At 40.0% G+C, this 14,102-nt stretch overlaps 1 protein-coding gene across 1 annotated transcript in view; it reads right to left on the bottom strand.

Annotated features, from left to right (window-relative positions):
* The window catches only part of CHIC1 (cysteine rich hydrophobic domain 1), a 36,206-nt gene extending 22,938 nt beyond the window's left edge, over positions 1-13,268 (bottom strand). Inside the window, exon 1 of the mRNA XM_030210424.1 lies at positions 13,075-13,268. Within this exon, the coding sequence (XP_030066284.1) occupies positions 13,075-13,229 (155 nt within the window). The 5' untranslated portion in view covers positions 13,230-13,268. The remainder of the gene's footprint in view (positions 1-13,074) is intronic.
* Between the last annotated feature and the right edge of the window lie 834 nt (positions 13,269-14,102).

The raw sequence follows: 14,102 nt of genomic DNA, 5'->3' as shown, positions 1-14,102 counted from the left end.
CCATTCTCTTTCCCTTTAAATTAAATTTTAAAAACCTTGCTGTTATCTGAAAGCAATAAGTGAGAGTTCAGTTCTGTTTTCAGGACTCTAGATTCAGATGAAACCAGAACACTGTACCAGTGATTTCATGGTAAGAATCCTAAAAGGGAACTTTAAAACAAAGGAACGTAAGACCTTTGAAGTCAAAATGATTAAATATTTTGACACCCACCAGACAGGGCTTAACAAAGATATGTGTTTTCTAGCCCATTATAAACCATAAAATTGTACTGCTTTGTCACCCTCCTGTCTCCATGCATATCTCCCTGTCCCTCATCCACCGGACTCTTCCTGTCTCTCACCTATCCACCCCCATCCTCTTAGACTATCACTGAAAATGCTTTTATGTTTCACTTATATATACTGTCATCTACCAACATTTGCTTATTTCCAATCTAACGAAGAAGAGCAACCTTCGAAAGCTAATCAAGAAATGTATTAAGTTATGTCCAATAAAAAAGGTATCATCTTATTTTCTTTTCCATGTTTTATTCTTTATAGGTTGCCCACTCAATTTTGAGTAGGTTCAAGATCCAAGTACAAACTAATTGACCAGGTAATATATAATTTAATGTAAACCAGCAGTCATTAGGAGTTACATATGAATCTGCCATGTGTGTCTAATTTTATTAGCACCAACTCCAAATGGGGTGTGGCCATGGGAAGGGACATGAGCAGGTCAGGAGCAGTTCCGGAATTTAAGTGCAGCGTTATTGAATACCTGCATTTTCGTGCATAGTTGCCAGCTGGGTGTAAATGCTCGAATCCAAAGTTAGGCGCTAAACATTCCAATGGCCTTTCACAGCATAGCTTAGCGTGGATCACCCGGTGCTTAACTTTGGGTGATGTATACAGAATTTCCCCCTTAGTTTTAACTATATTCATATTACAGGGGCTAATACCAGGTACACATATAACATAGTAGATGACGGCAGAAAAAGACCTGCACGGTCCATCCAGTCTGCCCAACAAGATAAACTCACATGCTACTTTTTGTGTATATCTTAACTTGATTTGTACCTGTCCTTTTCAGGGCACAGATCGTATAAGTCTGCCCAGCACTATCCCGCCTCCCAACCACCAGCCCCGCCTCCCACTACCGGTTCCGGCACAGACCGTATAAGTCTGCCCAGCACCATCTCCACCTCCCGCCACCGGTTCTGCCACCCAATCTTGGCTAAGTTCCTTAGGATCCATTCCTTCTGAACAGGATTCCTTTATGTTTATCCCACGCATGTTTGAATTCCGTTACCGTTTTCGTTTCCACCATCTCCCGCGGGAGGGCATTACAAAAACACAGACAGATCAGATTCCTGATGAAGTTCAAGTGGCACTGTAGTAATAAATTGAAAAATGAATTTTTCTTCTGTTTGTAATGATTTACCAGTATCACCACCTCTCCAGGACATATATAGCATAAATATTGTCAGAAACCAATACTCATCAAAACAATGACTTTTTAAAACTGATGGGTATGTTTACTAAGGCACACTATAGGAGTGTTAGCATTTTTAATGCATGTTAATAGTTAACCCACGTTAAAAGCTACTATGCCCATAGGAATGTGTGTAACTTTAAAGGTGCGTTAAAACTGCTAATGTGCCTTAGTAAACATACCCCTGAGTGTTCAACTAAAGGTTTTGCCAAAATGTTCCTCTTAATTGCAATATGGTGTTCAGTAATTCTTTTGTTAAACTGGTGTTTGGTTTTGCCTATATACAGAAGACTGTATGGGCATACAGTTAGGTATACTACCCTTTCCATTTTACAGTCTGAAAAATGCCTTTGTTCAAAGATTTCTCCTGCTCTGGCTGAATAGTTATATTTTCATCTTAACACTGCATATAGAGCGGGTCCCATATGGAAAATGTCAGTTCAATGATGTTTTTGTGTGTCTACTGGATCTAGACAGGGCTGAGGATGCTAATAAGATCTTTTAAATTCTTATTCCACCTATACAATGCAAAGTGATGCACTTAGGAAGTAGAAATCCACGGGAGACGTATGTGTTAGGTGGGGAGAGTCTGATAGGTACGGGCGGAGAGAGGGATCTTGGGGTGATAGTATCTGAGGATTTGAAGGCGAAGAAACAGTGTGACAAGGCGGTGGCAGTAGCTAGAAGGTTGTTAGGCTGTATAAAGAGAGGTGTGACCAGCAGAAGAAAGGGGGTGTTGATGCCCCTGTATAAGTCGTTGGTGAGACCCCACCTGGAGTATTGTGTTCAGTTTTGGAGGCCGTATCTTAAGGATGTAAAAAGAATTGAAGCGGTGCAAAGAAAAGCTACGAGAATGGTATGGGATTTGCGTTACAAGACGTATGAGGAGAGACTTGCTGAACTAAACATGTATACTCTGGAGGAAAGGAGAAACAGGGGTGATAGGATACAGACGTTCAAATATTTGAAAGGTATTAATCCGCAAACGAATCTTTTCCGGAGATGGGAAGGTGGTAGAACGAGAGGACATGAAATGAGATTGAAGGGGGGCAGACTCAAGAAAAATGTCAGGAAGTATTTTTTCACGGAGAGAGTAGTGGATGCTTGGAATGCCCTCCCGCGGGAGGTGGTGGAAATGAAAACGGTAACGGAATTCAAACATGCGTGGGATAAGCATAAAGGAATCCTGTGCCGAAGGAATGGATCCTCAGGAGCTTAGTCAAGATCGGGAGGCGGGGCTGGAGGTTGGGAGGCGGGGGTAGGGCTGGGCAGACTTATACGGTCTGTGTCAGAGCCGGTGGTGGGAAGCGGGACTGGTGGTTGGGAGGCGGGGATAGTGCTGGACAGACTTGTACGGTCTGTGCCAGAGCCGGGGTTGGGAGGCAGGGCTGGGGAGGTGAGGATAGTGCTGGGCAGACTTATATGGTCTGTGCCTGTGCCAGAGCCGGTGATTGGGAGGTGGGGCTGGTGGTTGGGAGGCGGGGATAGTGCTGGGCAGACTTATACGGTCTGTGCCAGAGCCGGTGGTGGGAAGCGGGACAGACTTGTACGGTCTGTGCCAGAGCCGGTGGTTGGGAGGCAGGGCTGGTGGTGGGGAGGTGAGGATAGTGCTGGGCAGACTTATACGGTCTGTGCCCTGAAGAGCACAGGTACAAATCAAAGTAGGGTATACACAAAAAGCAGCAAATATGAGTTATCTTGTTGGGCAGACTGGATGGACCGTGCAGGTCTTTTTCTGCCGTCATCTACTATGTTATGTTACTATGATACACTACCAATAGATTTTTGAGGTGGAAAATGCTCCATGCTTTGTATTATATGACAGTGTTTCTTCATTATAGATATCTTTTTGAAAAGGTGATTGAACAAACAATTCTCTTCTTTTATTATTACTTTTTTTTTTGTGCAGGCTGTAGAAGTTCTCCCCTATCAGCAAACTGTGTCCTCTTACAACATTCATAACTCATTGGATAACTCTCACATATCCCTTGACTAGTTTTCAAAATCACTGTGATCAGATTTTGACAGCCCTTAGGTCTACCTTCAATGCTTAGGTTTTCCCAATACAACACAAAAGAATTCACAGCTATAAACACACCAAACCTGAACCTTCAAATCTCAGAAACGCTAAAAATCCTTGGAATCACTATCGACCGCCACCTAACGCTCGAAACTCATGCTAACAACACAACTAAAAAGATGTTCTACAGCATGTGGAAACTGAAAAGGATAAGACCATACATCCCAAGATCCGTCTTTCACAGCCCAGTGCAATCCCTCGTGCTCAGCCATCTGGATTACTGCAACTCACTATACGCAGGTTGCAAAGAACAAACACTGAGAAAACTTCAAACAGCCCAGAATACGGCAGCCAGACTCATCTTTGGAAAGCCAAAATATGAGAGTGCAAAACCATTATGAGAGAAACTGCACTGGCTTCCACTAAAGGAACGCATCACTTTTAAAGTATGCACATTAGTCCACAAAATCATTCACGGCGAAGCCCCAGCCTACATGTCTGAGTTAATAGACTTACCACCCAGAAACGCCAAAAGATCATCCCAAACCTTCCTAAACCTCCACTTCCCCAATTGCAAAGGCGTGAAATACAAAACGCTACATGCATCAACCTTTTCTCACATGAGCACGCAGTATTGGAATACACTGCCACGCAACTTAAGAACAATCAACGAGCAAGCTTCCTTCCGCAGATCATTGAAGACCCATCTTTTCGAAAAGATTTACGGAAAGAACCAAAACACATAAAGTCCACACCTACTGTTCACGAATGCATCACACATTCACCTCGGAACTCTCATTCCCGTAATATCACATCATTCAATCACAGAAAGATATATATCATATGTCTTTATGCCTTTTTATCGCCCTCTAAGCTCCCATTGTTTCCTTCCAATGTTTCAATGTTTGTGTTCCATTGTTACATTCCTTAACGACACTTCAATTGTTTCGCATAATTCTGCAAAATGTAATCCATAACCAATCTGTAACAAATTGTATTTCCAACATTTAACTCATATTGTAAGCCACACTGAACCCGCAAAAAGGTGGGAAAATGTGGGATACAAATGCAATAAATAAATAAATACTGAATTTTGCACAACAAAAAATATACTGGAACCGTGTCTCAGAGCATACAATCAGCTCTGTCTATATACATATGAAACCTATAAGTTGTTTTTGAATTAAAAGCACACTAATGTTCACTAAAGGGTGTTCACTTCTGGAGTTAACATGAACTTTAGCGTGTTTTAACTGTAGGTCTTGTGCTAATATAGTCATTAGCGCGCAGTAACTGCTAGGATTTAACTGGAGAAGTTAGGGACTCCTACGTAAGAGGTGCTATGTGATTCAGAGTTAACTTGGCTGTCATCCAGTTAATGCGTATTATCTAGAACATGCTAGCAAAATAATGTTTCCATGCCCATGCTCCGCCCATTCTCAGAAAAATTTGCTACAGATGTATTACCACAGAAAGCCTTAAAGCCATCTATACTTTGTTTTTCCTTCTTTCTCTGTAGTTCCTTTCCATTTCTTTGTCTACTAGCTGTATTACACACTGATTTTTTTTTTATTTGAAAGGTGGTATATCAAAAACTAATAAACAAAGCAGTCAAGTGGAATCCATGTTAGCATGTGTTACAGGCCCCATAATTTAAAAAGTTGAATTTTTTACATTTTGATTTTTTTTTTGGCGCTTTATGGTCATGTGGCCATGTTTAGTGCATATAAGCTTGAATTTTACCACTCACTCACCAATGCGGGGATGCTTGGAACATTTATTGTGAAAGGTGTTATCTTTATTTTGAGCTTGTTTTTGAAAATGCTTTAACTTTTGATCTCTTTTCTTGGTTATGTACCATTTACATTTAAATTGTACTTATCCAAGTCTATTTATTGAATGTGTGTGTTTTATTTTAATGTTTTTTTTAAATTTAAATTATAGATACGTGTATATAAAATGTTTTAACTATAAGAATTCTTATTCTTTCATCCTTTAGTCATTTGATAATTGGCTTAGGGCCCTGTTCACCAAGCCGTGCTGAAGGCGTGCAAACATTTTAGAGTGCACTAATGATAGCAACACATAGTGTGTGTCTCTATCGTTAGCGTGCTGATTTTTAGCGCGCATTAAAAAGTTTGCGCACCTACAACACGGCTTAGTAAACAGGGCCCCAAATCTCAAATGGAAAGAGAGGATTTTTATAACTAAGTAAATACATATAAAATCAAGACTAATAAAAAAACATTAGCAATAAAGAGATACAAATTCTAAATAAAGGCCCTGTTTACTAAGCCGTGCTATAGGCGCACTAGTATCTTTAGTGTGCGCTAACACTAGCACACCTTAGTAAACAGGGCCCTTGATATGAATACTCTGTACTCTGGTCCACAAAATAATCTATGGTGAAGACCCCGGGTTATATGATTGATTTACTTGATCTTCCGGCGAGGAATAGAATCAGATAGTCTCGTAAGTATATGAATCTTCATTATCCCAGTTGCATTGGTCTTAAACAGAAAACCGCCTACGCGGCTAATTTCTCCTACTGCAGATGTGGAATGCATTACCGAACTGTGTGAAAACGCTGCATGATCATCAAGACTTTCGGTGATCTTTAAAGACCTGTTTTGTACAGCCTACCCTACTGGTGCTACACAATAGACTCTACATTATATTGCCTCAAAGGACAATTTCAATCCTTCTTATTTTGTACCTTATTTTACACATGTACTCCTTCCTTACCTAACCCTATTTCTTATTGTCTTGTAAGCCACATTGAGCCTGCTTGTGTGTGGGAAAATGTGGGATACAAATGCTGTAAATAAATAAATACATAAATATGTGGATTTGCTTTTAATAAGAATTATATATGTTGATTATTCTTTTTAATTTAGTTTGTGTGTTATATATATGATTATACTTATTAAATATTATATTGAGGGCATGCTAGAATTTTCAGCGAACACTAATGATCATACACTAAGTCACTAAAAACGGTAGCTCACCTTAGTAAACAGGGCCCTAAATGTCCCTGATGCAGCCCAGTATTGAACACAATGTGGCCACATGGAACTTGTGTTTGTGAGATCTTAAAATTTTTTCTTTCAATATTTGAATCCTGATCCTGTCTATGTACGTGATCTGCTGCTATCTCCAGTCTAAATTTCAGCCAATTCTATCCAGGGAAAGAGCTTCTGCATAGAGCACAGCCCTTAAAAAAGCCGACCTTAAAAACACAACTTTTGTATGTCAGACTACAAACATACTCATACTGTTCTTCATCTTGATGTCAACATTTTTGAACTTATGCTCAGTTGTGCAAGCCGATATCAAATTACTATATAAACAATTGCAATATACCACAGTAGTGCTATTCTTTTACAATATTCTAAAACTTGCCATCATATGAGGGTTCTGATTTTAAAGTCATACCAATACTATAGACCTCAAAATTGAAATTCCACTTAAAAGCAGCTAATTTTTTTTTTTTTTAAATGAGCACTTTATTTCAAGAGAGTAACAACTCAACACTTAATACATGCAAGCAACAGTACTTTAAATGGAAAGTTCCCAAATTTAGATTTCTATTTTACTACAAGATCTGTTTGTCAGCAGTAATTGACTGCTCTGCAATGTTTCCTAAAGGCCAATAAATATATTTCAATGGGTGGAAAATTAGATTTCTTTCTAGTACAATGTAGAAAAGATACTATTACAATGTATTTCCTCTAATATTTAAGAAAACTTTCCAAAATATTTTGGCATTATAGGACTAGATTCTATAAATAGCACCAAAAAATGGTGCTGAAAAATTTAAGCTGAAAGCAGGTGTAAATGCCGGCTCCTGTCAGGCACCGATCGAGTCTATTCTTTAACAATGCAAGTAAATTCTGGGAATGCCCTTGGAAAGGCCCCTGTCCACACTCCCATCAAATTACACACTATGGGCCAGATTCTATATATGGCGCTTAAAAAAGCCGCACGGAACTCAGTTTTGCCTAAATGTATTCTATAAAATTTAAACATGGTATACAGAATACGTTTAGTCGATATCTTCATGCTTAAATCTGCACACGTCCATTTACTCCAACAAAAACTTGAAATAAATCCTGGCATGAGCTTAGGCAAACTGCGCTGTATTCTATAGCTATGTGTGTAAATTTTAGAAAACTGACAAAATGCCCATAAACATGCCCCGTTTGAACTGCACGCTTCACCATTTAGGCGCAGTTCATTATAGAACGCGCTTACCGAGTTGTGCGCATAACTTGCAACTATTGTCAATTAGTGCTCATTATTGCTTAAGTGCTGTTAAAAATGCTGATTGGCTTGTTGAGCCAATAAAGTTACATGCGTAGTTTTAGAATGCACCTGGATTTCAGCATGCAAATCTAGGTGCCATATATAGAATCTCCACCTACAGGAGTTCCACGCACAGCGTTACAGAATATGATGTGTGCGTAACTCACAACTGATGCCAACTAAAGCCAATAATTTGTTGTTAGCAGACAATTATGGTGCTGATTGGTTCATTAATCAATTAAGTTGTGCACACAACTTTAGTCACCATATATAGAATCCGGAGGATAATGGATAGCTCAGCTATTGATGTGAAACTTTTGAAGAGATTTTGAGCAAGAGATGATCTACAAATAGAATAGGAGTGGTTGTATTGCCCAAGAATTGATGAGCAATCTCATAATTTTTCTCCACCTATTAGGCTAAATGAGAACAATATCTTAAATAAACTATTTTCCCCTTTAGCAAATGATAAAAATCACACTTATATAAGAAGTATGATCAGTATGGGGGTGGGGCTTTGCGGTATATCAAATATTAGTACATAACTATTGCATAAACCAGCTTAGAATTAACATTCAGTATCGTACATATGATCTTCATGATGTTGAATGTTAAAAAAAAAAAAAAGCATTAATTAAAGAGGAGCTACCCGATTTAGATGTCCTCACCAAACATGAATTCATATAGGAAGCTGACTGCCTTTCTCCTTAAGTATTTAGAAGATCTTTTACTAAGGTGCGCTAAAAATGACCTGCTGCTAAACGCCGAGATGCCCATTATATTCCTATGGGCATCTCAGCACTTAGCACAAACTAAAAACACTAGCGCACCTTATTAAAAGGCCGCCTTAAATACTTATTAAGAAGAAAACAATGGCTTCATGATGAAACTAGGCTCTAAAACAATTAGACCATAAGCTGTCCGTCATTCAGAATTGCTCCCTTAGGTTTTGATAGTCCAGCATCAAATATTAGTAGTTTTTTTTTTTTTTTTACAATCTTGTTGACATTTATCTCCTAGTATTTGCAATCAAGTTAATTTTTGCTCTGTGCCTTCACTTTATCAACAATAATTTTGAGCCAGGAATCTCTCTTTTTTTTTTTTTTTCTATTTTGTCTGTAATTATTTCTATTAAATCTTTCACTGTTGGTGAGAGCTGAGCAGATGCAACTTCTCTCATCCCCTCACTAATCTCAGCTTCTTTCCTGAGTCATGGTCCAAGGCCCACTCCTCCTCTTCCTTCACTATAGCTTTCCTCATAGCTAGGCTTTTATTGGATGTTTTTGGTTTTAAGCTGTCTTCTGTCCGAACACTGTGGATGGATCACTTGCCCAACTCTTTGGCCACATCACAGGTGGGGTATGCAGCTGAACAGGCCTACATATGGTGCGCGATCCACAAGTATGCTACCTCCTGCTTCTGAGGAAAACTGGACATTCTCCTTTCAGTCTGTCGGGCAGACTTCTACGGCTTGGTTCCCTATCTCTTTAACAAGGCCTACCACGAGAACACATAACCAACTATAACACAACACCTATCCACCTTTACTCTGAATGTATCTCTCTATAACTGCTTGACCAAATCTTCTTGTTTCCTTGTCTTCTTTTGTAACACCAATTGTTGTACTCTCTACCCTGGCATGGCTATGCCATAACAGGTCTTTGTAAGCCACATAGAGCCTGCAAATAGGTGGGAAAATGTGGGATACAAGTGCAATAAATAAATAAATAAATAAATGGCAAAAATCAGATCAGGATGAAGGCTGGGGTGGGCTTCGAAAGCAACTCCAATTGTTGGGAAATAGGACCAGTGCCAGGCAGACTTCTATAGTCTGTGACCCAAAATTGGCCAGAAGACATTAAGTATATCAGTTTTAATTATGAAGAAGTGGAACCTACGCAGAATGCTAGATTCAACTTCTGGCCACCTTGTTGGGGAGGAGACTAGATGGACTGTGCAAGTCTTTATTTCCCGACATGTTACTATTTGTCAAAATTTTAATTTTTAAGTTAAATGCAGCTACAATAGTTTTTTTCTTAGTGTCCTCCCTGCTGTAATTATGACAACGTTAAACAGAACAGCATGGGGGGGGGGGGGGGGGGGGGGGGAAGACGAGAGGAGTAACCTGCATAGCGCAGCAGTTACAAGTGTAAACAAGATGGGCAGACTGAATGGACCATGACCACCTCCATCACAAGTCTGCCATCTTTTATGTGGTCATGATATTACTACTACAACTTATTTATATATTCCTACTAGATGTCTAGAATGCTACATATGTGTGTATTAAAGTTGTTCAGGGCATAATACAGTCCCATTAAAAAAAAATACCACTATACTAAACAGACATGTACATGCTTATGTTTACAAGGCTGCCCCAACTTGACATTTCGTTCTTTAGATTGTAAGCTCCTTTGATTAGGGACCGTCCTTCTTTGTTTATTTTGTACAGCGCTGCGTAACCCTAGTAACGCTCTAGAAATGTTAAGTAGTAGTAAGGCTCAAAACAATAAAAAAAAAACCCAACGCCATCAAATCTTTAATCAAGGAGCGTCTATATAAACAGATCTCAGCAGTGACTTCTTTCACACAAGGCACTCACCCTGTGACTCACTAAAATCGTCTTTGGTCATATATATATTTTATTCTTATTAAACTATTTTTTCAAAACTTTTTAATAAAAAGGCACTTAGCTTACATAGATTGGTTAGCTGGGTGCTCTACGGACCCACGCCAACATGGCCAATTGGATAAACAGATTTTGAGATGCTGAGGCATAAAATTGAGACCAGTCCTGACGCAGTATGATGAAACATGGGCCATGTTGGCGTGGGTCGATACAGCACTCAGCTAACCAGGCTACATAAGCTAAATGTCTTTTTTTTTTAATTAAAAAAAAACACAGCTTTAGAGTTTATAAGAATAAAAGATATATCAGACTGAAGATGACTTTAGTGAAAGAAATCATTACCAGTCTGTTTATATAGAAGCTCCTTGATTCAGATTTGACGGTGTTGGGTTTGTTATTGTTTTTATCTATTTTCTCACCCCCACCATTGAGACTGAGGACTGTACAAATTGATTGACATATTACTAGTGCACGGTACATTTGTTTTCAGATTAGACAATTATATTAAGCTTAAACTTCCATTTATACCCTGATCATTGACCTCCATAACTTTTGGTGCAGTACCAGTGTAATCAACACTTATTTTTTTCTTGTTTTGCTTAGAAATCGCTTGCTTTGGTTATACCTACCTAAAGGGTACAAGAGGACAATGTTTTACACAGTACCAGTTCAGTCACACCGTTTCTTCAGGAAAGAAAACTGTTGACTGTACACCATGGGTGCCAACATTTCTAAATGAATGGCGGTGCCAAACACAATGCTAATTAACCCTCTGTGGACTGTGGTCTGTACTGGGTGCACCTATAGATCTAGCTGACTCTTATACTCTATGCCCCCCAAAATGTGAAGTATCCAGGAAACAAAAGAACAAGACGAAAGACAAAAGCTTAATACTGCACATATCAAACAATAAACATCCGGGGAGCAGGTAGTAAAGTTCTCATCTTTCAACAATCTGTGATTCTGCTACAAAGTAGAGGAGTGTGGTAGCCGTGTTAGTCCACTCTTAAGGTTATCAATAGAAATCAAACACCCAACAGAAAGGACTTAACAAGGATCTGGGGTTCCTAGCCCATTATAAACCATAAAGCTGTATATGTCTCTGTTGATCACCCTCCCCTCACCTATCCACACCCACCCTGTTAGAATATCAATGATATGCTTTGATGTCCCCATGCATACTTCCTACCCACCCCCCTCCTCCCACCCTGTCAGACTGTCATAGTAATGCTTGAATGTTTTCACTTATATACACTGTCAGCTAGCACATTTGCTTATTTCCGATCTGAGGAAGAAGGGCAACCTTCGAAAGCTAATCAAGAAATGTATTAAGTTATGTCCAATAAAAAAGGTATCATCTTATTTTCTTTTCCATGTTTTATTTTGTTTGATTTCTATAGATTCTACATGGAATGTTGCTATTCCACCAGCAACATTCCATGTAGAAGTCGGCCCTTGTAGATCAGCAATGTGGCCGCGCAGGCTTCTGCTTCTGTGAGTCTGACGTCCTGCACGTCAGACTCACAGAAACAGAAGCCTGCGCAGCCTTCTAAATGGAATGTTGCTAGTGGAATAGCAACATTCCATGTAGAATCTCCAATAGTAGCAACATTCCATGTAGAATTTCCAATAGTAGCAACATTCCATGTAGAATTTCCAATAGTATCTATTTTACTGTCATAGTAATGCTTGAACGTTTTCACTTATATACACTGTCAGCTAGCACATTTGCTTATTTCCGATCTGAGGAAGAAGGGCAACCTTCGAAAGCTAATCAAGAAATGTATTAAGTTATGTCCAATAAAAAAGGTATCATCTTATTTTCTTTTCCATGTTTTATTTTGTTTGATTTCTATAGATTCTACATGGAATGTTGCTATTCCACCAGCAACATTCCATGTAGAAGTCGGCCCTTGTAGATCAGCAATGTGGCCGCGCAGGCTTCTGCTTCTGTGAGTCTGACGTCCTGCACGTACGTGCAGGACGTCAGACTCACAGAAACAGAAGCCTGCGCAGCCTTCTACATGGAATGTTGCTACTGGAATAGCAGCATTCCATGTAGAATCTCCAATAGTAGCAACATTCCATGTAGAATTTCCAATAGTATCTATTTTACTGTCATAGTAATGCTTGAACGTTTTCACTTATATACACTGTCAGCTAGCACATTTGCTTATTTCCGATCTGAGGAAGAAGGGCAACCTTCGAAAGCTAATCAAGAAATGTATTAAGTTATGTCCAATAAAAAAGGTATCATCTTATTTTCTTTTCCACGTTTTATTTTGTTTGATTTCTATTGATAACCTTAAGAGTGGACTAACACGGCTACCACACTCCTCTGCTACAAAGTAGCAAATCGAAGTCGGTCACTAACTTTTTTTCCTCAGATTTCATTTTTTTTCCTAAAATCATCCTAGCCACAGCCGAGAGAGAAGAAGGAAAGAGGGTGAGGAGAGAGAGAGGGAAAAAAAATGGGCAGCAGACACAGGGAGAGAAGGGCGAGGGGAGGGCGCTCCTTAAAGAGTTTCTTTCAGGGCCACTGTCTGTCAGTCAGGAAAGCCCAGCCCTACGGCCTAGTAGGAAACACCGCCTCCTCAGCACCACAACAACCGCACGGCGGCGGCCACCTCGGCTCCCTCCGCTTACACCGTGATGTGTCCAGCGCCCCGCACCACTACCGGGTCCGGCGTGTAGTGCAGCAGCCGCTCCTCGCTCACCACCCGCTCCACCTCCTCCTCTTCCTCCTCGTCCAGCTCATAGATTGTGTCGAAGTCCGCCATGTTGGGCAGCAGGACGCTCATGACGTCACCGGGCGCGCCGCGTGACAAAGCTGAGCTGAGGCACAGACGGGCCGCGAGAAAAGTCGCTCATCTGCTTGGGAGACTTTTGTAGCTGGCGCTGCTGGTAGTTGTTGTGGACGCCGTTGCGCCTGCGCACGAATCCCAACACTTGTTTTGGTTGGTGTTTTTTTTTTTGTCAGCCTTAGAAAACTTTATTGGTATTACGCGGTTTGTTAATGGGGCGCGCTAGAACGCACTGGTGCAGGTGGTGCACGTGCTGGTGGAGACCGTTGGCCCCGAAGTAGAAGAACGTTGAAAAGCGCGCGGGACATTCTTATAGTTGCCAAACTCAGAAGCAGAGTGTGAGGAGAGAACGTATGAGGGCACATTTTTTAGTGAGAGCTTTTTAGCTATTTTTTTAAAAACTATTTTCCTGTAACCACACAGTGTATTATCAAGTGACATAAATTGTCAGAGCACTGCAGACGCTGTATCTTCCCTCTTAATGGAGGAGCGCAAAGTAGGTGTGAGAAAGGTGTAAATATATTGCTTTTTCTTTTAACATAATTGCAAAAATAACTTGGTAGAAAGGAGCTCTTTAGGGATGGAAATCACCATATTATAGCTTTCTAAAATCATTAACAAAAGAAACCCTTATGTTGAATATGGTTTCTCTACAGTCGATGACCTAATGTATGTTACAATCCTCACGCAGGAATCAATATGCACTACCACAATGTATTTTTCTTTACCATGTATATATGCACCTTAATGCAACGACTTTTGTACTCTGTTACCCGGAAATGGCAATCGCCATTACGGCAAATGTAAGCCACATTGAGCCTGCAAATGTGGGATACAAATGCTACAAAATAAATAAATAAATACAATTTG

Source organism: Microcaecilia unicolor, chromosome 7 (assembly GCF_901765095.1).
Source record: "Microcaecilia unicolor chromosome 7, aMicUni1.1, whole genome shotgun sequence".
Classification (NCBI taxonomy): domain Eukaryota; kingdom Metazoa; phylum Chordata; class Amphibia; order Gymnophiona; family Siphonopidae; genus Microcaecilia; species Microcaecilia unicolor.
Note: the sequence above shows the minus strand (reverse complement) of the source record. Positions and strands in the feature narration are given on the sequence as shown.